The sequence below is a fragment of the Phyllobates terribilis genome, unplaced genomic scaffold (genome assembly GCF_046119375.1).
Source record: "Phyllobates terribilis strain yellow unplaced genomic scaffold, ASM4611937v1 Scaffold_9__5_contigs__length_417890890, whole genome shotgun sequence".
Lineage (NCBI taxonomy): Eukaryota > Metazoa > Chordata > Amphibia > Anura > Dendrobatidae > Phyllobates > Phyllobates terribilis.
Window position 1 is genome coordinate 52,955,678 of NW_027362769.1, and position 27,216 is coordinate 52,982,893.

Consider the following 27,216-nt stretch of genomic DNA (forward strand, 5'->3'; position numbering starts at 1 on the left):
GAAATGATATACATTATGATTTTGTATGACGACATGTAATGATTGATATTTCATTGCTCATGTGATATTTGTAACAATGTTATTTGTTCCTTTTTTTCCCTCAATAATAAGTTATCTGATTAAAAAAAAAAGAAAGGTTTGTGGGAGGATCAGTTGGACCTCATTCTATCAGATACTTATGGCATATCCTGAGGCTATACTATAGATGTCCAAGTTGGGAATACCCCTTTAAATTTCTGATCCTGGAAATGTTTTCTTGCGATGTTTGCTTGATTCTTATAAACTACATGTTCCTTTTATCTTTTTAGAATCCATATTTATCCCAGAGGAGGAGGAGTACCCAGACATGGAGAAGGGGTTGAAAATTCAAGCCTGAATTGTGCTCGGACACAGATGCCTTTTGTTTTTTTATACTGATTTCTACACCTATTTTATACACATTTTATATCTTGTTTGTATTGTTTTATACTTTTAGAAAATAAATTTATTTTTTCAATTGTACATTCAGAACTGAAAATTAAATATTTCTGTAACAAATCCCTGTTTTGTATGTACACACTTCATGGAAAGCAACATTGCACTGACTCTTATTTGCTAAAATATATATCATGTATTTACTTCGAACTCTCTAAACCCAACTTTTATATCAGAAAAGGTGGGAAAAGTGCTTCATGCATGATATGGAGCCTGAGCAACATATTTTTCAAAGTACTTACACCAGAAAACTGGCATAAATACATCTTTAAATCCTCTAAACCAGGGTTCCCCAACTCCAGTCCTCAAGGCCCACCAACAGGTCATGTTTTCAGGATTTCCTTAGTATTGCACAGGTGATAATTCCATCATCAGCACAGGCAATAGTTACATCACCTGTGCAATACTAAGGAAATCCTGAAAACATGACCTGTTGGTGGGCCTTGAGGACTGGAGTTGGGGAACCCTGCTCTAAACGACTAAACGGTCTCCCTGAAGCCACCACTAGGAGGAGCTCAGAGGATATACATTTATATAGCTACCATTGAATTGAATGGAAGCTGTAAAAATCTTTGTGCACTAAGCACCCACTAGTGGCAGCAGCATAAAAATGCTAAGGAACAATTTTAGGATTTTAGGAAGCAGAAGCAGCTCAGCGCCAGGCATCCTCATTCTGGTGTGGTCTGCCAATATAGTCCGCAGGTCAGTCAGTGGCTCAAGTCTTTGGTAAGACAGGAGGTGGATTTCAGCTTATCCATGATATCTGGTAAGTTGGAGTAGCAGTTCATAGCTGTGGCCAAATGGATCAGTGCTGAAAAGCAACAAGCACCAAAAACTGATGAAAATAGAAAATAACCATTAACGAAAGGAAATAATTTATATTTAATTATTGGCTGTTTTTTCCAAATAGACATCCAATTGAATAATATTTTTAGATCTACGTGTGTTTAGTCAATGATGGCAATTTACAGCAGATTTACAACAATCTTTGGTTCACATTTAATTTCCAGAATAAGCATGCATACAAAAAAAACCCTTCAATTTTCTATACATATGCATTGCACTACAATGTACAATATAACAAAAAAAATCATATTCCAAACAGGGATATATTTTATAGGCAGCTAAATGACACTTTGCCTTTCAAAACTTATGTATAAGGCACAAAATAACTAGTGGTTTCATTTCAGACAAGAACACAGACTTGCTTTGGTATCACATTTCATTAATTTTTTCCAGTCAATGAGTTCAATTATTACAGTCCCATTTCTCAGCCCTTGTGAAGGTTAGGTCCTATAAGCTTAAAGGACTGCTGAGAGTTACATACTAATCACTGGCTTGTATTAAGGACATCCTTCTATTATACTATGTGTTAACACTCTGTGGTTTGCTGTCATGGAAGCACAGATTTCTGTCCTTAGTGTTTGATACAATGTGTGCATATCTAGGTAAGGACTCATTGAGATATCCGTTTTTCACTGATAGAACATGTATTCGTTATGTACATGTACACTTCTGGCTCCAGGGTTCTCAATATCGCCACAGGGGCCCCTTCCCCCAACAATCATCTATAAGTTTTTGCTATTGCTTAAAGAACCACTCCGACAGTTTTTTTTTTCAATTTGACTGGCAGAGTGGTATCACATATTCCCAGTCCATATACAAATACTGACCAGCCGCCGTCTTCTGCTGGTCCTGGTGCTGCTCTGGTCGTCTTCTGCTAGTTTTGACAAGCCGGATCGCTTCAGTGTTTGCTGGTTGGACTGAACGTCATTTCTCAATAGAAGTCTATGAGAGCCAGTACAAGGGTCTCAGACTTACATTGAGAGCTTGTGACCTTTAGCTCTGACTTCTGGTCAGTCAGAAGAGGGCAGAACGGGGCCAGAACAGTGCCAGGAACAAAAAAAAAAGACGGCGGCTGGTCAGTACCTTGCTAGGGTCAGGGAACAGACATTAGTGATACCACTCTGGCAATGAAATAAAACAAAAACCACTGGAATGGTGCTTTATATGGAAACTGTACTTTCAACATACTTTTCATAAATCAATAGTGCAGGTAAATATAAGAAAATTTGTAGTATATCTTATTAGAGAAATCTGTTTCTTTCTCCACTTATGAGCCACTTCTTCCATCCACCCTGCCTTCTGAACTCACCACACACTCTGAAAAACAGCTCAAATTGGACTGCCAAGCTCACTGCGGTGTCAGGTTACAACTTCTATAATACTCTATGGATAGGGATGCAGAGTGAGAAAACAGGCAGAGGGAGACATAGAAAGATGGTGCTGAGCTTTCTAATAAGTCTTTTACCTCCCCCCAGAGCTAGATTCACATCCACACAGCTCAATACTGCTGTATGTTGTCTTTCATACCTCTACTGTTTCTCTCTCTGTACTAAGTATTGAATGAAGAGCAGGAATCACTCTGCTATGTATGGCAGACATCATAGCAGCCAGTCTCTTCGCACCTGCTCAGTCAATTGAAAATTAAGAAATAGATGCGGCACAAGAGAAAATGCAGGATACAAGTCCTATAACGGCCAGAAATAGTGTTTCTCATGTACACATAGGAAAATGTATTCTGAAACGTTGCCTTTAAGAGCTGCTGCTGCTTGTGGTCTGCTGTTATGTGAACATGTACAGAATCCGTGGCATCACACGAATACTGAAAAAAAGCATTTGTCCTCTTTCTTCAATGTTGTTTTTTTTTTTACATTCCTGTCATCACTTTCCCCTCCATGGGAAACGTTAACACCCAGCATATCCTGACAACTGCAATCCTTCCGGAACTGCTGGGAATGAAAGGGGGCATTTCATTAAAGTATTTTCATCAATATTTTGGCGTCAAGCACCTTAAGTTGCAAACATTTTGAGACATTGGGCGATTACAGTATCAGCCAGCTCTACCAATATGGGCATAGCAAACAGGGCATGCATATGACTGCCCATCAACATCATGCGAAAGTGTAACTTCAGAAATTTACTCTAGTCCATGACTGGAGGACACTTCTAATGGCGGCACATGCAGTTAACAACAGTGCCTAATTTATTAAGCGGCGTCCACGTGGTAATAAATTGGGTACATTGTACGCCAGTCTGCTTCTTCATTAAGACTGGTGTGCACATCGGCCCCAAAGTTTTCTTGACAGATTATGTTTCTCAAAAATACTTTTAAGGGTGAGTTGTAGAACCGACAGCGTGGCCATTAACTGCGCTGACGCCACAAAACAGCACGGTTTTAAAGATTAGGAATTGGTGTACTGCGGCTTACCTGCAAAACACACAGCCATTAACAATGACGTTGAAAACTGAACGCACCATGGAAACTGTTTTGTCTGAGAATTACATGTAGCTGCAGAGCGAGTCCCCAGAATCAATATTACTGGTGGGCCAGCACTGCCTGCGAATCACTGAGCAGGACCACCCACCGGACTTCTGAGCAGAGATGGACATGACTAATACAAGCTCTTCTTCCCACACACCTATACATCAATCTGCTCAGCAGCTTTTGCTCTATAACATGCAGACCAGACATACCCAATGTGACAGGATCCCTCTAAGCAATACAAATCTACACAGCCAGTAGGCTCTGAGCATTAGATCCGAGTCCAGCAACACTTAAACAAGTTATTCACATTTATCAAGTGAAAACAAAAATCTTTTTTTATAATTCCAGCAGTTTATCATTGATTCCTGCACTAAAGTCACATTATTCTGAAGGGTTCTCGCAGCCTTCATAACAACCTAAGAGACAATTTTTATACTTTTTTCGTTCCTGCAGCTATTGAGTATTCAGTTGTTTTTGTTTTTTTGTAAAGACCATAAAAATTAACACTAAATAAAAAGCCCCATATCTCTGGGACCATATGGCGGATTTAAAAGCAAACAGCCAACGGTATACTGAGGGGAGCAGCGGGAATAATATAGTAGTCGCACATGCTCAGCAACACTTCACATAGAGCACTGCAGGCTACCCATTCTCTGGATCAGTGGGGGGTCTCAATAACCAGACCCTCAGCAATCATACATTCATTATCTAGACCTGTGGATTGGTGATAATGTTTTTACCATAAACAATATTTATTATTTGAATTGACCATAGATTTAAAAAAAGAAAAAAAAGTAACCCTTAGAGTTTATCTTTAATGATGGGCACTGGGTTAAGGTTGGCTTTAAACTATGTCAGCAGGAGTGACGATCAGCTGATCTGGGCAAGAAACAGAGCTGGAGTGACAGAGGCTTCAGATCTACCATAGCTCTTTAAAGGAAATCTGTCACCCCCTGGGCGATATCAGACCTCTACTATGGGCCATACAGGGTATAGAAAAGTAAATCTATACATATCTGTATGGCCCATAGCAGAGGTCTGATTGCAGAGAAAAACACTTTAATCAATTCTTTTTTCCACAGGTTTGGCGTCCGGGGGACACCAAGCAATCCCCTCCTATGTGCTTATTATTCCCCCAAATCCCCACCTATTTTCTTAATTATCATATCGCCCTCCCCCTGCACATCACAGGACCCTTTAATCTCATTTGAATATCAACTCAAACGCAGGTTTCTCAGTAATGGAGGAACGGGCTGGCCTTGTAAAAGGCATTGCTGGACTTCTCTTTGCTAATATAAATAGTTTGAGGGGTGAAATCGTGCTGACCAATTTCCTTTAATATCAACCTTCTCTCCTCAGCCCTTACTTCTTTACTGTGTATGAGGCTGCGTGCCCACTATGCGTTTTTCAAGCGTTTTTGATGCGGAATTTCCGCAGCGGAAACGCTTTAAAAACGCTTGGTAATACGTGCCCCATGGTCCCCAATGAAAATCTGCATGTTCTGTGCACATGCTGCGGAATTTTCCACAGCGGATTTTTTTTGCGGAAAAATCCACAACATGTCCATTATCTGTGCGCTTCCGCATGTGGATTTGAGGTCACAATGCATTTCAAAATCGCAAGTCAAATCCGCATGTAAAAACGCGTGTAAGATCCACAAGCGTTTTTACTGCCAAGAACATGGAGAAACGCTGCGGAAATTTTCTGCTTCAATTCTGCATCGTAAGCCCATAGCCTGACACCTCTGGAAGCGGCTTCTCTCCTAGAGTATAAGAATCAGGCATGCTGGCATCCCAACTGTCCCATCCTTCCCTCCCCAGAAATCTGCCATCTATTGAGGCCCCCATACACAAAATTACAAAGTAAACTTTGCAATTTACCTGTATTAGGGAAAAAAATAATAATAAAATCAGTATGCAATCACCCTTCCCCAGTCCAGCACTGCTTTTCTGGTGAATACTGGTTGAAGTGGAGATTTCACATCAACAGCGCTGCAGCCAATCACTGACATTTTCAGCCGGTCAAGAGTCACTAGATCAGCTGCGGAGATGCAGCACTTAACCAAGTGAGGGGAGTATATGGCAATTTTATTATTTTTTATGTAGGTATAATGGTGGTGTGCAAAACGCTAATTCCTTTAATGTGTATGGCCAGATTCATTGTTTTAGTGGTTATTGCTTTTCATATTACTTCTTGCAGCAAAGTAACTGTACACTGATGACTATGCAAACAGCACCGTAGATCTCATCGATCAACAAGTTATCACCGACCAACCTTTAATATTTCAGGACACCCTTCTTTCGCAATAGTAAGGACGCTGCTTTCATTCTAAAGCCAGATGCAATCTGATAGCATGCCAATGGGAAATACAACAGTTCCATAGATTTCCCTGGATTTCCCCAATAATCAGAGAGGTCACGATAACCTGTACATTTAGACTTTTTGGGTCATGGTAACATCTCAAGCACATTGTTTCTCTAAGGTAGGGAACATTTTGGACTAGAGTTCTGACACGATGATGTGTACAAGCTGGCAATTTAGTGTTTGCACAATGTTTTGACACTGGTCTTGGAAACAACAAATGGCATGTCCTTACATGTGGGATTGCTCCATATTGCAATGACATTATAAGCATGGTCACTTAGTAGAGAGGCGGGCACCTAAGTGCAGATGATTGGTTCACTTGCCCATTGTACTACAAGAGTTTACACACATTTGAAAGAAACGATCCTGTGAAACCGCAGCCTTTTACTATACAAAGAATCCATGACAAATAAGAAGATCACTTAATGCAATAAATGTTAAAAATAATCTGTCACCAGGTTTTCCTATGTAATCTGAGAGCAGCATGATGTAAAGACAGAGCCCCTGATTCCAGTGATGTGTCAACTACTGAGCTGCTCGCTGTCCATTTGATAAAATCACATTTTTTTCTGCTACAGACCTAGCAGTTCTCTGAATGCTGAGCTGTGTATAAGCCACACCACTGATTGGCAGCTTTCTGTTTGCGCTGGGCATAGGCAGAAAGCTGCCAATCAGTGATGGGGTTACACACAACAGAAAGGCTAAATGGCATGAGACAACTAGTCCAGTGATAATCTCATGGGGATGACACAGTGAGCTTACTGAAACTACAACAAGCAGCCTGATAAGTTACACATTACTGGAATCAGGCTCTCTGCCCCTACATCATGCAGCTCTCAGATTACATAGCAAAAACCTGCTGTCATATTTCTTTAAAAAAATTAAATTTTAACCTACAAAAATAATTTATTCAGCAATTTGTTTTGCTATCATTGATCTGCTCCTAAATCGGTTGTTTATAGCCCTTACTAGGTTACCCACTCCATTTACAGCTTTTCAAAGACTTTTACATAGAATCATCTATATGCATTGATAGGTAGGGTGCATCCATGTATGAATTATTTGTAGCAGAGCACTTTAGGGTATTGAGATAATTCTAAAAATGAAATAATTCCGGATTCTTCATGTACAGAATTGGTATTACAGAAACAATTAGTGTCCTTTACTTTAGCTTTGAAACTGCTCTTACAAATTACGTTTCCTTACGTCTAAATGCTACAGGGATAAAAATGGGATGAACATGCAATAGAAGGATGGACTGACCAGTGCTTCACTTTATCTGCTTATACGGAGGCTTCATTATCTACATTACATTAAAATACCTGACAATTTATATTCGGCTTTTCATACAAAACATCACTATAATAAGAAGAATAAAAAAAAGATCAATCTTTGCAATACAAAAATAGCTAAATAATCACACAAGTAAAAATAATACTTTTTGAGTGATAACCTCAATGGCGCAGTAATGGTCAGAAACACCATCTTCACAAAACAATCAAAAGTCTACAATGATGGCAGAATGAACGTAGGTGGCAACTAGTGTTAATTCTGTGCAAAGCTTCCCAATTCTCTGCAGTTTATAAGTGCAATATCTGCATATTCACATTATGCTCTTTGAGCATAAACTAAAAAATACACACGTGTATATAATTATATAAAAAGAAACTGCCAGAACCTGAAGGCCGTACACTGCCCGCTAATGTGATGTGTAAGGAAAAAAAGGATATTTCTTTTGTTTAGTAAACAGTTTAATGAAATGTCCATTCTTTAGCTTCATCTGTAGTTTTGTAGGGGTATTTCTTCATAATCACTGGAAATGATCCAACCGAGCTGTGCTTCCGATACTGTGCCAGAGAGGGCAGCAGTGAGGGCAGGGACTCGTGTGTCTGATCCCTTACCTATGAAATAAGCATATACACGCCATATACTGTATGAGATAAGCATATACACGCCATATACTGTATGAGATAAGCATATACACGCCATATACTGTATGAGATAAGCATATACACGCCATATACTGTATGAGATAAGCATATACATGCCATATACTGTATGAGATAAGCATATACACGCCATATACTGTATGAGATAAGCATATACATGCCATATACTGTATGAGATAAGCATATACACGCCATATACTGTATGAAATAAGCATATACACGCCATATACTGTATGAAATAAGCATATACATGCCATATACTGTATGAGATAAGCATATACACGCCATATACTGTATGAGATAAGCATATACACGCCATATACTGTATGAGATAAGCATATACACGCCATATACTGTATGAAATAAGCATATACATGCCATATACTGTATGAGATAAGCATATACACGCCATATACTGTATGAGATAAGCATATACATGCCATATACTGTATGAGATAAGCATATACACGCCATATACTGTATGAAATAAGCATATACATGCCATATACTATATGAGATAAGCATATACACGCCATATACTGTATGAGATAAGCATATACACGCCATATACTGTATGAGATAAGCATATACATGCCATATACTGTATGAGATAAGCATATACATGCCATATACTGTATGAGATAAGCATATACACACCATATACTGTATGAGATAAGCATATACATGCTAAGGACAGACAACAAGCAGAAGAGACTTGTTTGGGCTTATGAAATAAGCATATACAGGACAGACCAAAAGTTTGGACACACCTTCTCATTTAAAGAAATTTCAGTATTTTCATGACTTTGAAAATTGTACATTCACACTGAAGGCATCAAAACTATGAATTAACACATGTGGAATTATATACTTAACAAAAAAGTGTGAAACAACTGAAAATAGGTCTTATATTCTAGGTTCTTCAAAGTAGCCACCTTTTGCTTTGATGACTGCTTTGCACACTCTTGGCATTCTCTTGATGAGCTTCAAGAGGTAGTCACCGGAAATAGTCTTCCAACAATCTTGAAGGAGTTCCCAGAGATGCTTAGCACTTGTTGGCCCTTTTGCTTTCACTCTGCGGTCCAGCTCACCGCAAACCATCTCGATTGGGTTCAGGTCTGGTGACTGTGGAGGCCAGGTCATCTGGAGTAGCACCCCATCACTCTCCTCCTTGGTCAAATAGCCCTTACACAGCCTGGAGGTGTGTTTGGGGTCATTGTCCTGTTGAAAAATAAATGATGGTCCAACTAAACGCAAACCGGATGGAATAGCATGCCGCTGCAAGATGCTGCGGTAGCCATGCTGGTTCAGTATGCCTTCAATATTGAATAAATCCCCAACAGTGTCACCAGCAAAGCACCCCCACAACATCACACCTCCTCCTCCATGCTTCACGGTGGGAACCAGGCATGTAGAGTCCATCCGTTCACCTTTTCTGCGTCGCGCAAAGACACGGTGGTTGGAACCAAAGATCTCAAATTTGGACTCATCAGACCAAAGCACAGATTTCCACCGGTCTAATGTCCATTCCTTGTGTTCTTTAGCCCAAACAAGTCTCTTCTGCTTGTTGCCTGTCCTTAGCAGTGGTTTCCTAGCAGCTATTTTACCATGAAGGCCTGCTGCACAAAGTCTCCTCTTAACAGTTGTTGTAGAGATGTGTCTGCGGCTTGAACTCTGTGTGGCATTGACCTGGTCTCTAATCTGAGCTGCTGTTAACCTGCGATTTCTGAGGCTGGTGACTCGGATAAACTTATCCTCAGAAGTAGAGGTGACTCTTGGTCTTCCATTCCTGGGGCGTTCCTCATGTGAGCCAGTTTCTTTGTAGCGTTTGATGGTTTTTGCAACTGCACTTGGGGACACTTTCAAAGTTTTCCCAATTTTTCGGACTGACTGACCTTCATTTCTTAAAGTAATGATGGCCACTTGTTTTTCTTTACTTAGCTGATTTTTTCTTGCCATAATACAAATTCTAACAGTCTATTCAGTAGGACTATCAGCTGTGTATCCACCAGACTTCTGCACAACACAACTGATGGTCCCAACCCCATTTATAAGCTAAGAAATCCCACTTATTAAACCTGACAGGGCACACCTGTGAAGTGAAATCCATTTCCGGTGACTACCTCTTGAAGCTCATCAAGAGAATGCCAAGAGTGTGCAAAGCAGTCATCAAAGCAAAAGGTGGCTACTTTGAAGAACCTAGAATATAAGACATATTTTCAGTTGTTTCACACTTTTTTGTTAAGTATATAATTCCATATGTGTTAATTCATAGTTTTGATGCCTTCAGTGTGAATGTACAATTTTCAAAGTCATGAAAATACAGAAAAATCTTTAAATGAGAAGGTGTGTCCAAACTTTTGGTCTGTACTGTACATGCCCATATACTGTATGAAATAAGCATATACATGCCATATAATGTATGAAATAAGCATATACATGCCATTTACTTTATGAAATAAGCATATACATGCCCATATACTTTATTATACTCTTTTTATACACAGTTCAGGTTGCTCATAAAAACTCGTAAAAGTCCAACCACAATAGTGAGAGAGGCGCGGAAAGAGTTACTACAATCCAAAAAAAATGTGTATTTTTAGTGGTATTCATGTCATATTGATAGGGCACTGTACAATTCTATCTTCTGTAATATCTAGGTCCTGAATCATCATTTGCAACTCATTGAAGTTACTTTTTTTTGTCTTGTGGTATTTGCTGATTTTTTTCACACCAAATTCTTCAAAATGGCGCACATGGTTCATGAATTTGGTGCAAAATAAAAAATGTACTTTATTTTTGTCTTTAACCATTTTTTCTTGCGACTTTTAACCCTTTCCCGCAAAATGACATAACTGTACATCAAGGTTGCAGGTGATTTACTGTGATGTGATGTACAGTGAAATCAGAGAGATGGTACGGACACAGGAGTCCATAAGTCCAATAAGCCTATAAGTATAACTTATGGCTCTCGGAATATGGTGACCCAAAAATAACAATATTTCTTTTGCTAGTGTGTATTAATTGTACAAAATAATAAAACTAGAGACATTTGGTATCGCCATACTGCACTGACCCACAGAACAAGGTCAACACTTTATTTGTGCAGCACAGTGAATAGTAGAATATTTAAAACATAAGAAAACAGTGGCAGAATTGCTGTTTTGCTTATATTCCCTCCAATAAATAGTTACTAAAATTTTGTTAACTTATATGTACGCAAAAATGATGCCACTGACAAATACAACTTATCCCGAAAAAACAAACCTTTATATAACCATGACTCCGAAAAAAATGAAAACGTTATGGCTCCTGAAACGTGACAACAAAAAACTGAAGAAATAATAATCATCTGGCATAATGGCTAAAACAGGCTGTGACACCAACAGTTTAAAAAGTTGCACTTTGTCTAAAAAAAATGCACCAAATTAACTCAACCAGAAACCTTACTTTAGGCAGGGATTCCCATTGGCTTGCAGTGACATTTTCGTTTTTGTGATTGATGAGAGTCTTAGTATCCTTCACACTGTACCTGAAAGACTATGGGCACCTCTGACATTTGTACATAAGTGGTTACCTTTATTTAATAAAATTAAAATAAAATGTTTCAATCCTACATTAATTTACAACCTGATCCAACTTTTAGATTTTTCTGTTATGGGAGCGCCTCTTCTAGTAATATAGGCTGATTGTGAGGTCTATGTTTATCCAGTGTGCTGCTGCCATCATTAGCTCATAAATCTGCACAGCTTCTAACCTGCACTTATTTCCTCTACATGTAATAAGCGATTTCATTCTATACTAGAATCATAAATTGCTAACCTTTTTTTTTATTTTTTAAATAAAGTATCTTTATTGAAATTTTCCATCATAACTTTTTAACAAACATAATACATAATCAAAATGGTGTTACTTAAAAAAAATACATAGGAGGGAGGGGAGTGGAAAGGAGGGAGGGTAAGGGAAAAGGAAAAAGCAGACAGTTGTCACCTTAATAATAAAACATAGAAAGAATGCATCTTTCTTGGGATGGATAAATTGCTAACCTTAATAGAAGCATAATACAGCCACTGTGACATGGATTTTCAAAGTAAATTTGCCAGTCTCAGCAGGTCTAAGATATGTATTTAATAATGGATAGTTTGTATTATAAAACCTGAAAGCAGACAGTCTTTGAATGCCTACTTTTAGTTATTTTGAATTATCAGAACCTAAACAAACATCTACATATACAAATAACAGAAAATCTGAGTGACTGGACCCATACTAATCACTAAATAATTATCATTATTGGTGGAGAACTCCTGTATAATTGTAGTAACATACCTGCTTGAAGAATGAATGGGACAGTAACATGCCAGCCGATGGTCTAGAAATAATAAATGGTAGACTGTAATATAGAAATTAACATGGTTTTGTCACTAGCTTCATTCATTCTTTCTCTCTCTCTACATATACACACACTGTCTATATATTTTAAGTAATCCGTTTCATATATGTGAATACAAAATATGATCTCACATGTTTACCATGTATACAAAATTTGGAGAAATCAGCTATTGCATACAGTGGGTACGGAAAGTATTCAAACCCCTTTAAATTTTTCACTCTTTGTTTCAGTGCTGCCATTTGGTAAATTCTAAAAAGTTCATTTTTTTCTCATTAAAGTACACTCTGCACCCCATCTTGACTGAAAAAAAACAGAAATGTAGAATTTTTTACCAATTTATTAAAAAAGAAAAACTGAAATATCACATGGTCATAAGTATTCAGACCCTTTGCTCAGACACTCATATTTAAGTCACATGCTGTCCATTTCATTGTGATACTCCTTGAGATGGTTCTACTCCTTCATTGGAGTCCAGCTGTGTTTAATTAAACTGATAGCACTTGATTTGGAAAGGCACACACCTGTCTATATAAGACCTCACAGCTCACAGTGCATGTCAGATCAAATGAGAATCATGAGCTCAAAGGAACTGCCCAAGGAGCTCAGAGACATAATTGTGGCAAGGCACAGTTCTGGCCAAGGTTACAAAAGAATTTCTGAATTACTCAAGGTTCCTAAGAGCACAGTGGCCTCCATAATCCTTAAATGGAAGAAGTTTGGGACCACCAGAAGTCTTCCTAGACCTGGCCGTCCAGCCAAACTGAGCAATCGTGGGAGAAGAGCCTTAGTGCGAGAGGTAAAGAAGAACCCCAAGATCACTGGGGCTGAGCTCCAGAGATGCACTAGGGAGATGGGCGAAAGGTCCACAAAGTCAACTATCACTGCAGCCCTCCACCAGTCGGGCCTTTATGGCAGAGTGGCCCGACGGAAGCCTCTCCTCAGTGCAAGACATATGAAAGCCTGCAGAGAGTTTGCTCAAAAACACATGAAGGACTCCCAGACTATGAAAAATAAGATTCTCTGGTCTGATGAGACAAAGATAGAACTTTTTGGCGATAATTCTAAGCGGTATGTGCGGAGAAAACCAGGCACTGCTCATCACCTGCCCAATACAATCCCAACAGTGAAACATGGTGGTGGCAGCATCATGCTATGGGGGTGTTTTTCAGCTGCAGGGACAGGACGATTGGTTGCAATTGAAGGAAACATGAATGCGGCCAAGTACAGAGATATCCTGGATGAAAACCTCTTCCAGAGTGATCTAGACCTCAGACTTGGCCGAAGGTTCACCTTCCAACAAGACAATGACCCTAAGCACACAGCTAAAATAACAAAGGAGTGGCTTCAAAACAACTCTGTGACCATTCTACTAGACTGTCCCAGCCAGAGCCCTGACCTAAACCCAATTGAGCATCTCTGGAGAGACCTGAAAATAGCTATCCACCAATGTTCACCATCCAACCTGAAGGAACTGGAGAGGATCTGCAAGGAAGAATGGCAGAGGATCCCCAAATCCAGGTGTGAAAAACTTGTTGCATCATTCCCAAGAAGACTCATGGCTGTACTAGCTCAAAAGGGTGCTTCTACTCAATACTGAGCAAAGGGTCTGAATACTTATGACCATGTGATATTTCAGTTTTCCTTATTTTAATAAATGTAAAAATTTTTTTTACATTTCTATTTTTTTTCAGTTAAGATGGGGTGCAGAGTGTACTTTAATGAGAAAAAAAAATGAACTTTTTAGAATTTACCAAATGGCTGCAATGAAACAAAGAGTGAAAAATGTAAAGGGGTCTGAATACTTTAAGTACCCACTGTATTTGCTACATCTCACTAGCACATTGGAACTCATTTCTTGAAAAAAAGAATTGGCCGCTGGTCCCTAGGAACAAGTTCACACTTTAGGTCACATCTAGATTATACTCCCTGAGGGTTGTGTGGGGGAAATCCATGTAACAGCCTTGCACATTTGGTCCTGCTCCTTCTATCCAGCTGGGTCTCACAATCAGTCTGGTGATCATGGTGCCAACCTCTCCTGGGTCCTATCTGTTTGCATTTGTGCTGTAATGATATTATCTCCTGACCTTGTCCTTGTGAGCCCTCCTGTATAGTCTACCTTGTACTTGTGGTGTTTCCTGGATCCTAAATTTGGTCTAAATCCTGAACTCTCTATTGTCGACACATCGCCTGGTTGTATTTCTCCAGTCTTGACCTCTGGCTGACTTTGATTATGCTTCTACATTATCCTTTGGCCAGACTCTTTCTTACAGTGTTCTTTCCTGGACCCAGACTTAGTTCCTAACCTCCTACATTCTCAATGCCATATCTACCTGTCTGAGAAGACTTTGTAGTCTGTGTGCTGGAGATTAATGTTATAGGAGTTATTGGGTGAAAACCACAGAATTCCTAGGACTCCCTCTCCTGGTTCTGCCAGCACCAGTCAGGCTGAGGCTTTGAGGGTCCTTGGACACTACTCACTGGTACATGTACCACAGCAAGCGTTTGCTCTTATGCAACGAAGGCAAAGGCCTGTGTAAGGAATGGCTACATTGCTGACCACAAAGGTTTTCCCTCTCCCTGTAAAACTGGTGTTCCACTCCATGTTTAAGATCTCTGAAGATCATTAAAGTGACTATCTAGACATGGCCACAAGAGTGATATGCAAGTCAGAACCTCCTATGGGCATTGAAACCATTTTCCCCACAGGGCTATAACATGCAGTGCACCATATGCAATCTGTCTGAAGAAGGTCCTTTCGACCGAAACGTCACTGTTTTTGGATTGCTTTGCTAATAAATCCGATATTTTGCTGCAACTTGAGTGCCGGATTCTTTCCTCACTGAGTATATGGAGTGGTCTCCTATCCTGGCACCGTATTTTTATATAGAGTGACGTACCTCCTATCTATATAGTGACTACAGCTTAGCTATCATGCTAAATATCTACAGGTGGAGAAATAATGGACCCAAGAAGTGGTCACGCAGCCTATCTTGTTTGCATCTCTAATCTGCAGATTTGGATTCTTCAGCGTCCAATGAAGTCGCCACATTTTAAGGAATCATCAGTAAGTGAAGAGATAATGATAAGTCGAAAGAAAGAAAATTAAACTGTGTAATCTGCAATATAATGTCGCCACAGGTCAGTGGGAAACTGGTGAGGACTTCTTATTGCAGGACTTTACATGGAGATCCTTGAAGGTCCATCTTTGGTGAGTGACATAAAACTATTAAAAGTTATAGAAGGGAAGGGGTTCTTTCTTGTAGGTTTATTACCAGTCTGACTCCGGCCAAATATCAGTACTTGTTGGATTATAAATTGAACCTAATGGATTTTTTAAATCTTAATGTTTTGTCTGATAAAGAATAACGGTTTCTCCCATATTCACACTGGTAATGTTTGGATGAATCCTGTAACTATAGGGGGTGAAGAGGGTGCAATCTGTTGACAAGTATCTAATATAAGTATTTCAATGATTTGTCCTTTCAGTACCCAAAACTAGATTGTTTTTATTGTTGTAGCAGGGGATGTTCATTGTTCCTTGCACTCTGGCCATAAATTCCGATTATATTGCCCAAACTAACAATGAACAGAGATTCAGAAGAGTAGGAAGAGTTGGGGAAGGTAACAAATGCTTAACAGGTTGAAAAAGCTGTGTGTTATAAGGATTATTCTATCTTGTTCGCAGGAAAGAAAGATGAACAAATGGCTCACTGCTGCCAGAATCTCATCTTCTTACCTATGGTTGCCCTATGGCAGGTGTCAAACTCTAGACCCACAGGCTGAATCTGGCCCACCACGTCATTTTATGTGGCCTGTGAGGTCAGGACACAGAAGGACCGACTCTCCTCTTCCACCGTACAAAGAGCTGGTCCGAGCAGTGTGGAGGTGTGCACCGGATCTCAAAATACGACCCCCTGCACTGCGATCCATGTCTACACAGCCAGTGCTTAGCGGAGGAGGCTGAGCCAGCACAAGGAGCGGGTAACATCTTTGTGAGTGAATGCAGTCAGCCAGCACTTTTGTGTGGTTCCATCTTTGAATCAGAGAAGGTGCAGCCAGTACTTGGCATGGAGAACAGAACGTCTTGGACTCTGAAGTCTGGCACAGCTCTCTAATAGCCCTACTACCCAGGGGCAGCGCTCTTATAATCCTACTACCCAGGGGCAGGGCTCTTATAGCTCTACTACCCAGGGGCAGCGCTTTTATAGCCCTACTACCCAGAGGCAGTGTTCTTATAGCCCTACTACCCAGGGACAGCTGTCTTATAGCCCTACTACCCAGAGGCAGTGTTCTTATAGCCCTACTACCCAGGGACAGCTGTCTTATAGCCCTACTACCCAGAGGCAGTGTTCTTATAGCCCTACTACCCAGGGACAGCTGTCTTATAGCCCTACTACCCAGGGGCAGTGTTCTTATAGCCCTACTACCCAGTTGCAGTGTTCTTATAGCCCTACTACCCAGTTGCAGTGTTCTTATAGCCCTACTACCCAGGGGCAGTGTTCTTATAGCCCTGCTACCCAGGGGCAGTGTTCTTATAGCCCTGCTACCCAGGGGCAGTGTTCTTATAGCCCTGCTACCCAGGGGCAGTGCTCTTATAGCCCTACTACCCAGGGGCAGCTGTCTTATAGCCCTACTACCCAGGGGCAGTGTTCTTATAGCCCTACTACCCAGGGGCAGCTGTCTTATAGCCCTACTACCCAGGGGCAGTGCTCTTATAGCCCTACTACCCAGGGGCAGCTGTCTTATAGCCCTACTACCCAGGGGCAGCTGTCTTATAGCCCTACTACCCAGAGGCAGTGTTCTTATAGCCCTACTACCCAGGGGCAGTGTTCTTATAGCCCTACTACCCAGTTGCAGTGTTCTTATAGCCCTACTACCCAGTTGCAGTGTTCTTATAGCCCTGCTACCCAGGGGCAGTGCTCTTATAGCCCTACTACCCAGGGGCAGCTGTCTTATAGCCCTACTACCCAGGGGCAGCTGTCTTATAGCCCTACTACCCAGGGGCAGTGTTCTTATAGCCCTACTACCCAGGGGCAGTGTTCTTATAGCCCTACTACCCAGGGGCAGTGTTCTTATAGCCCTACTACCCAGGGGCAGTGTTCTTATAGCCCTGCTACCCAGGGGCAGTGCTCTTATAGCCCTACTACCCAGGGGCAGTGTTCCTATAGCCCTACTACCCAGGGGCAGAGCTCTTATAGCCCTACTACCCAGGGGCAGTGTTCTTATAGCCCTACTACCCAGGGGCAGTGTTCTTATAGTCCTACTACCCAGGGGGGACAGCTGTCTAATAGCCCTACTACCAAGGGGCAGCACTCTTATAACCCTACTACCCAGGGGCAGCAGTCTTACAGCCCTACTACCCAGGGGCAGATGTCTTGTAGCCCTACTACCCAGGGGCAGCACTCTTATAGCCCTACTACCCAGGGGCAGCGCTCTTATAGCCCTACTTCCTGGGGACAGTGCACCTATAGCCCATGGCCAGTCGATGCATTGCAGTCCATGCTCACACCGACATCTGCATGAGTCCTTACAGTTACAAGTGGCCCTTTGAAGTCACCCGTAATGCTGATGTGGTCCTCAGTGAAAAGGTGACCTATGGCATTGGCAAACAGTCTAAATATAGTTAAGAAAAATATAAGAAGTATCCATAGTCACACATATACATAAAAAAGACTGACAGCTGATCTACCTTTTATCAGGATCTTGCTGTAGGCAAATTTCCACCAGATTTTGCAAAGCAGCGGAGAATGTTCTTGGAGAGGGGGTCCTCAGCCTGTCACTAGTCATGGTCTGGGTCATGCTCGCAGCGACAACACTCTCTCCAATTCCTGAATCCACACCGGAGCGCGAGATCTTCATGGGTGATTCTTCACAGGGAAAGGTGTTACCATACAGAGGATTCTGTGGGGGGCCTTTCAACTTTTGTAGCAGCATCTAATGTTAGAAATAAATCTATGTAACCATGGAGTAAAGCATTTCGGATTAATAAAGCCATAAGCAAAATGAAACTGATCTAAAATTGTAAAGCTGACCATACACATTAGATTATTGTTGGTGAATTCAGCTAATTATAGCAGGATCTGCTGACAATCTGATGAGCACTGGGCAGCTGGACTATCACACAAATGTTTATCATTGGGGAAAACTAGGCTGTCACGGATTAGGGGAAAAAACATCTTATGCAATTGTCACTATAACTCTTGGCAACAAACAAAGAATTTGTATCTTGCTGTAGCCATCATCAGCTGCTGTACAGAAAAGCCAACATTTTCCATACCTAGTGCTGGCCACAGACTGTTGTGACCTTTTCACCCCTTATGCCAAGGCTTGTTAAAGAGCGGATATTGACTTTTAGGATTGCTACATCCAATAGGTGGCGCTGGAGTTCAAGTCTTATTTCTCTGGAAACTGACTATTTGCATATTTAAATTCCCAGATGAGAATTGCATGGCCTATAAGTCTCCTTGCACATATGTGGCACTCTCCACAACGAGAAACATTCACCTTTTAAAAACCCTTGAGAACTTGTTTTTTGCAGTTGACGTTTTATTTATAGCATTTTGGGGAAAATACTCTTTCAGGGTGGTCAAAAGATATTAATTCTGACATTTTTTTTTCTCTTTATGGAGTTTACCTTACAAGTTAAACCATTTTATATTTTTATAGATGGGAACTTGTGAATGGTGAATGTGGCGATACAAAATAAGTTTAGTTTTATAATGTCTTTATTGTTAAAGAAGCACTCCTCCCATCAAAATTTATACCATCTTAATATATTGCAATCATGATAATAAACCTTTCTACCCAGTTAATTCTTCTATTTTCCATTAGGTCTATGACATCACATGATTAAAAACTGACTAGCTGAATTCTACTAAGTTCTATGTACAAACAGGAGATCAATTTTCCCTGTATGAGTCATGAGTCACTGCAAAAGTCACTGGCAGGGGGAGGATGGAGCAGCTGAGTCAGGAGCTGAAGAGGGGAATGAAAAATGCAAGGAAAAGAGACTTTCTGTCTACGCACAGTGTACACAGAAAGCTACCAATCAGTGGTGTGGGCGGGGTTATACAGAGCTCAGCATTCAGAGGACTGCTACATCTGCAGCACAAAAACCTGTCACTTTATCCCAACTGTTACATCCAGCAAACTAAATGATACATCACTAGAGTCTGTGTTCCCATAATATGCTGATCTCAGATGGGGTAGTTCACCCACTTTCAACATGCGCTGTACATGTACGGTGGATGTCGGGAAGAGAATAAAGGCATTGTTACAGCACTGTGTAGAGAGAAAAAGGGCAGCCATAGAGAACCTATATTTTTCAGTAAATCAATGTAAGGTTATTGGAATGACCCTATATATAAAAGTAAACTAAAAGCACCATATGTTATTTAAGCAAAAGTATTTTTTCCATTACAATACAAATACTCTATTAATAACAGACTCAAAAGAAACAGAATCCTCCAAAGTTTTTTTTTCTTTTCCATATAAAAGCAATGTTAAGTATGCTATGCATCATCCATAGGATTCCTATGGAAAGAGAATATAGGACCAGTCATTTATGCAAGCATGGTAATGGAAGCCACTGGGATATGAGTGCAGAAATTAATCTCATTGATTCTTTCCATAGAAGAAATGTGTCTTCTTATACCGTACATATACAGTTTAAGCAAGATGTCAAGAAAATTGTAATTATCACAAAAAAAAATACTAGTAGTGATTTGTTCATGACACCACCAGCAACAAGCACACAAAGTGTTAGCATCTACAAGATTACATTGTTTTTAGGTGCCTTTAGAAGAGGAGGTAATCAACGAATGAGTGTGACCACCGACCGAACAAGCAAAACGCTTGTCTGTCTGGGAATCGGATAGCTTATGCTGGCAAAAAAAATCATCGTTACTGGCATCAGATCATCCGGTGTAAACAGGCGAGGTGCTACAGATATCAAATACTGTATGGGAAGAGAACAATCACCAAACCACTTTGAAATAATTAAAGGGTTATTCCCATCTCCAAATTCCTATCCCAATATGTAGTAGGTGTAATAATAATAATATTAGCAAATACCTCCAATTAGAAATGTAGTATAGTTCTTCTGATTCGCTATGTCTCTTTCCTCATGTGCAGGCATCGCAGGACCTTACGTAACCAAGGTTACGACCACTGATATAGTGACAGTTAGTAAGCTAGTTGCTAGTGGTCGTAACCATGGATACCTAAGGTCCTGCAATACCTGCACATGAGGAAAGAGACATAGTGAATCAGAAAAACTATACTACATTTCTAACTGGAGGTATTTGCTAATATTATTATTATTACACCTACTACATATTGGGATAGGATCTTGACGATGGGAATACCCCTTTAAGATACATTGACAGCCAAAATCACCAACTCTAAATGCGACAGAAGATGAAGTAACGCTGGCATGCTTTACCTGAGTGCGGTGCATGTCCATGAACGGTACACGCCCAGTAGCTAATTCACAGGCAGTGATCCCAAGGCTGTAGATGTCAGACTTCACATTGTATCCATGGAGGTCCTTGATAACAAAATGACTCATTATTGGAAACACATCATGTAGGGTTGTAAATGAGGACAGATAGACATTCTCTTATCACTGCATTTCTGTGAAAGGTACTAGCTAGTAGCCTCAATGAAAGGAGCAAATCAGATATTAGATATCACTTAAAGAAGCAACTGAGAGTTATTGTAATTAGTGTTGAGCGAGTATGTTCTGTCCGAGTATGCTCGGGCCGAGCTCCGAGTATTTACAGCTGCTCGGTGATATGGTTGAATCACTCCCGTGTGCATGATTTGCAACTGTTTGACAGCTTTATTACATGTGAGGAATGTCTATTTCTTACACATTCCTCACATGTAATAAAGCTGTCAAACAGTCACAAATCATGCACACGGGAGCAATTCAACCATATCACCGAGCAGCTGTAAATACTCGGAGCTCGGCCCGAGCATACTCGGAACAGAACATACTCGCTCAACACTAATTGTAACGTCTTAATCTTATTCAATATATGACGAAGAACATTTTTTCGAAGGTAATGGCCTAACTGGGATATCATCTTAGAATAGCCAACAGCAATATGGCTGATTTCAGACGTGGATGGTTGCCCTGCAGGTGGCAGACAGGTTATTGTATGTCCATTGATAGAATATATTCTGCTGACAGGCCTTAACCACTTCACTCCCCAGCCAGTTTTCACCTTCCTGATCAAGGCGAATTTTACAATTCTGACCAGTGTCCCTTTATGTGATAATAACTCTGGAACGCTTCCACAGATCCCACTGATTCTGAAACTGGTAGTTCTAAATTTTCGTCGATATGATTTGTGTTTATTTATCAAAATATCAAAAATTTGACAAAAAATGTGAAAACTTAGCAATTTTCAAATTCTGAATTTGTATGCCCTTAAACCAGGTAGTTATACCACACAAAGTAGTTAATAATAAAAAAAAAAAAAAATTTTATAACTAAATTTTTATTACATTTTTCCAAAAATAAAATGACAGAATGACATCATAAAACTCAAAATATTCGCAAACAATATTGGAGAATTTGATGTAATAATCAGTGACGATGAGTAAACTCCACACTGCAGAGTCCACATCTTACAAATAAATATGGACAATAACCAGACGGGACAGTGACACAGAAGGAAGAAAGGGGGGAGTAGAGTTGAAGAGCAATTCTAGTTCGACTCCCACTACATAACCTACTTTTCGTAACCATGTTTCTTTGTACCTAATATGTGTCCCAGGGTGCCCAGACCGCCCCAAAGCATTCAGTTGTGTTATTTAAAGGGAACCTGTCACGTCATTTGGAGCATGTAAACTGCCCCCAGGTTGTTGTTAGTGATGCAATATGCATCACTAACACGCTTTTTGCATTAAACAATCTTTTGTAAAAAGCACTTTATATATTTATATCATACCTGCTCGTTTAGTCATAGGGGTGTTCTTCACCTTATTCAGTCTGGCTTGTCACCGGCCACTCAATTTGAATTGTCCCCGTCACTTGAATAGTCTTGTTGAAGCCCCGCGCTTGCGCACTGTATGCTATCACCCACGCTTGTGCAATGTGTATTGTTAAACCGCCAATGCGCAGTGACAATCGTCTCCCGCACGTGTGCAGTGATGAGCGCCTCCCACGCTCCCAATTGCGTGCACAGGAGCCGCTTGTCACTGCGCATTTTTTTAAATATTACTCTGATCGCTGGTGCAATGCCTCATTCCTGTCAGTGTTGCACTGACAGAAGCCTCTTGGACCATGCTCATAGCATGTTCTAAACAGATCACAGTCACTGGCAGAGCCGGTGGTCGTCATGAAGACCTCAGGTTACGATGACGTCATGAGGGCACTGATTGGAAGGGAGAGGGAGCAGCGAAAGGTGATCCTGTGCCTCGCACGATTGCCATGACTACCTATACATCAAAGGTACGGAGCCCCTATCCAACCATGATGTATAGGTTCGTCAAAGGTAGTGAAGGGGTTAAAGGGGATATGTCAGCAGGTTTTTGCTATGTAATCCGAGGACAGAATAAGGTAGGGGGTTAAAACACAGATTTCAACAATGTGTCACTTATCAGGCTGTGCGCTGTTGTTTACATACAATGAAGGTTTTATCATAAGGACATTATCATCACTGTGACTAGCTGGCCAGGTAAGCACTGGTCTGATTCTGTTCCTTCCTATGATAAGCAGCTCACTGTCTATAGACAATGTACATAGAAAGCCTGGTGTGGGCGGGGGCAGCTTTCTCAGCTCTGCTGCATGCTAAATCTAAGAACTCTGATTGTGTCACAACTGCTGCTCCCAGTAATCTAAGTAACACATCGTTGGATTCAAGGTCTCCTTGCCTACATCAGGCTGCTCTCAGATGAGGCAGATAAGGTCTGGACTGTGACATTCACACACGAATATGTTTTGATTTAAACCATTCCATTGTAGCTCTGGCAGTATGCCTAGGGTCATCATACTGCTGGAAGATGAACCTACGCCCCATTCTCATGTCTTTTTTAGCGTCTAACAGGTTTTCCTCCAGGATAACCCTGTATTTAGTTCCATTTATCTTCTCATAAACTCTGATCAGCTTCCCCGTCGCTGCAAATATTTCCACAGCGTGATGCTGCCACCACCATGTTTCACAAGTGGGATGATGTTTTCAGGGTGAAGTGCAGTGTTGGTTTTCCACCACACATAGCGTTTTGAATTTAGCCCAAAAAGTTCTACTTTGGTCTCCTCTGACCACAGCACTTTCTTCCACATGCTGTGTTCCCTATATGACTTTTTTTCAAACTGCAGAACTTCTTCTGGCTTGCTTTCAAAAATAGGTCACTACTATCAGAATGGTGGGGTGTGACACCCAGCACTCCCGCTGATTAGCTGCTCCTTGCATTGACCAAATGTAATCAGTTGTGTAGCGGAACAGCACAGCTCCATCAACTCTATAGTGGTGTCAGCCAGGTACTGCAGATCCGCCCCTACTCATCCGAATAGGGGAAGATGTGCATTACCCGGCAGTGCCCACCATATAGTTGACAGAGCTGTGCTGTTCCGCTACACAACTGATCACATCTGGCAGCCGCCGGCAGAAGGTACAGATGATCAGTGGGGTGTCACACCCCACCAATCTGATATTGATGACCTATTCTAAGCATAGGCCATCGATATAAAAGTGCTAGACAACCCCTTTTTCCACCAGCCCTATAAAGAATGAATGGAGCAGTGGTCAAGCATCTGATTGGCCACTGCATTCTATGATGGGGATAAAAATTCCCCATTCTGCCGATTGATGCAGGTCCTAGCGGTTGGACACCCACTGATCATCAAGCTATCACCTATCATGTGGATAGGTGATAATAAAAGGGTCTGTCCAGTGAAAAACAAGTTATTTCAAACTGGCAACAATAAACCAAATAGGAAAGGAGCTGTATTTAAAGGGATTTTCTGATCTCGCATACATAAAATTTAACCAATGCATCTAGATTAGATGCATTCTTGCAAATCTTCAGCTGTGAGAAATAAATATAGTGTAGTGAGAGGTAGTGGAAGTTTTTCACAGTGCTATAAAAAACATGTAATTTCACCAAGTCAGCCGGCCAGTGTCTCAGGGTACCGGATGCAAGCTGTGCTTGGGTAGTCAGACACTCGCCCCTACTTTGGTACTAACGTGAGCACCTGTGGTCACTAGGAGAGCAGAGTGAGTGCCTCAGGCTATACAAGTATAGTCTACATCTGGCAGTCTGAGAAGAGATACCCAAAAACCCAGAGGCACCTGAGGATAATCCTTAAAAAGTTACATTTTTATATTCCATAGTATTAAAAAATCACAACAAAAGGAAGACAACGTTTCGGCTTCATAATACAGCTATCTGAGAATGAATGCTGGCACCTTAGGCAACAAAAAAGAGACCTGAAAGTTGGCAAATCCATGATAAAAAAAACTTCAAAAAGAAACCACCAAATACATATAGTAAGCATTCCACGGCGTTAAGTGCCTCTATAGTGCTGTTGTGACTTATCCTTTTTCTAGTAAAGACTACTGCATGGAAAATAAGAAAAAAACATTATGTATTGTAAATGAGCATAAATTATAACTGCAGAACGGAGACCTGGATAATGTATTTTACAGCTCACACTGTGCCAAGAGTCCAGAGATCAAGCCCAATCAACTTGTGATATGACAGGTTAGAATTAGAAGACAACGTATGAAATAAACGTAATACAAGAAGATAAGCCAGGTAAATCGCTTTTCAAAAGAACTGATTTGTTGTGCTTTGGCAAATCAGTCAGAATATGTTTTATCTTAATTCCATGTAATTGCTTCTTGTTTTCAAAGCTGGAAATAGTACCAATAATATAGGGAAATATTAAAAATTGAGAAAACTCAGTGGTTATTACCTATTAATGGCTAACTGAAAAGATGGTGAATTGAGGACTCTCAATTTTTTATATTTTTCTATCTAGTGGCCAACATGATACAAAGATATATTTTTCCTGCAACACTACAAGGGACAGACACCAACCCCAACGTACTGGTCTGTGGCTTTATTAGGAAAGGTGCTTTATCTCCGGCAGGGGTATAATATAAGAATTATCTTGTATATAGTAATAGTACATACGTGACTGTTCCTAGGAATATACTGACCTGTCTCAGTAGCTCAGGACTTAACCAAGGAAGCATTGCAGTGCTAAAATTAGGAAAATCGTATGCCACCTTAGCTCTTTCACCCCTTCTAACCATACTACAGAGGTGACCAAGTCCAGACAGAGACACAAGACCGTCTTCTGAGATGAGGATGCGACTCCCTTTCACACTCCTAGAAGACAATCATATGAACACTTTCAGAGGAATTGCAATGTATTACTTAGAAGACAATTGACCATTTAACGCTGACATCTCTTTATCACTGAGATTCTAAACTAAGAGCTGTCAGCACAATCTCCGCAGTGGCTACACACACCTGTCACCCTGACTGGAGACTCATATTCTTGGTTGATATGGGGGAAGTGTGAATCTGAGCTTCCTTACCTTGACTGTGCCGACACCTAATCCTAAATGTCAATCATTGCTAGAGAGTGGCAAGCAGAGGATGGTGACAAAAGGAATCAAAAGGCACAGGGCCTTAAAAGAACTATACTATTGGTTTTTTTTATAAAGGAGATTTGGGAGTATTCATATGCATTGAATGTTTGTCTGACATACATCTAATATGTAAGGTTAACCTGTCAAGGTTTCATCACTCACTGTATCCGAAGGATGCTGTGAGTGACAGCTCAGCCACCCTATAGGATCTGGAGTGTGTTGGACTGTCAGTATGGTGAGTGACAGCCCAGTCGTCCAATCTGAGGATGGGGTGTGCTGAGCTATCAGTATTTTGATTGACAGCCATCCTGCTCAATCTGGTCTAGCTTGCGTGTTTTCTTCCTGATGTCTCCCGTTCTTGATAGTTCGCTAGCTATTTAACTGACTAGCTATGAGCAGACCATTGTCAGATTTAGCTTTGCTCTGTGGGGTGTGCGCTCAGTGTTCTGTGTCTGATTTCTTGATATTTGTTGACGGACCTTGGATTTGTCTTGACTATTCGTGTGTATTATCCCTTTTGCTCTTGACGCTCTCGGACATCAAGTACCTGACCCGGACTTGGTCTCAGAGTATCCGTTTCTCTTACCCCTTTATCTTAACATACCTTCCTGGCATTTGACCCCGGACTGTTACTTGACCATGCCTTTGTTTTGCCCCTCTGTTCTACGAGCCCTTCTGGCATCTGACCTCGGACCTCATGACTACTCTGTCTCAGAGCTTGTCCTTGAGTAGTGACTCAGCGTCACATTACCTAAATAAGATTTCATAATACAAATTGCATCTAATATTAAGATCTCTTCAACCTGATGAAACATGTGCACTTACTTAGTAAATCCATGTTATGAAAGTTTAACTCAATCTCCACCAACCCAGGCTGATTGACACTTACTGTATGTCCCTCCTCCCTGTTGCTGCTGAGCTCTAACACTGCACAGTATAAGCTGTAGCTGTCAAGCAGGATGGGTGGGCAGAGACTGAATACATTTTGACTCATGAACAATTTCATTCTATAGCTGGATTCATAAAATGCTCATTTTAATATCAGGAATATAAAGTATTTGTGACATGGATTTTCACAGTAAGTACATCAACCTTATT

At 40.8% G+C, this 27,216-nt stretch overlaps 2 protein-coding genes across 5 annotated transcripts in view; one reads left to right on the forward strand and one right to left on the reverse strand.

Moving 5' to 3' along the window:
* Window positions 1-376, forward strand: part of TMEM237 (transmembrane protein 237) — a 42,137-nt gene extending 41,761 nt beyond the window's left edge. The window contains exon 12 of the mRNA XM_073646105.1: window positions 309-376. Within this exon, the coding sequence (XP_073502206.1) occupies window positions 309-376 (68 nt within the window). The remainder of the gene's footprint in view (window positions 1-308) is intronic.
* Window positions 377-1,337: 961 nt separating this feature from the next.
* Window positions 1,338-27,216, reverse strand: part of STRADB (STE20 related adaptor beta) — a 51,805-nt gene continuing 25,926 nt past the window's right edge. For 3 of the 4 annotated variants that reach the window (XM_073646466.1, XM_073646465.1, XM_073646467.1), the window contains exons 8-12: window positions 25,681-25,852; window positions 20,949-21,053; window positions 18,195-18,439; window positions 12,442-12,505; window positions 1,338-8,067 (exon numbers count right to left, since the gene is read on the reverse strand). In XM_073646466.1, coding sequence (XP_073502567.1) covers window positions 7,918-8,067; window positions 12,442-12,505; window positions 18,195-18,439; window positions 20,949-21,053; window positions 25,681-25,852 — 736 coding nt within the window. In that variant the 3' untranslated portion in view covers window positions 1,338-7,917. The remainder of the gene's footprint in view (window positions 8,068-12,441; window positions 12,506-18,194; window positions 18,440-20,948; window positions 21,054-25,680; window positions 25,853-27,216) is intronic. The other variant, XM_073646468.1, reaches the window with a different exon arrangement.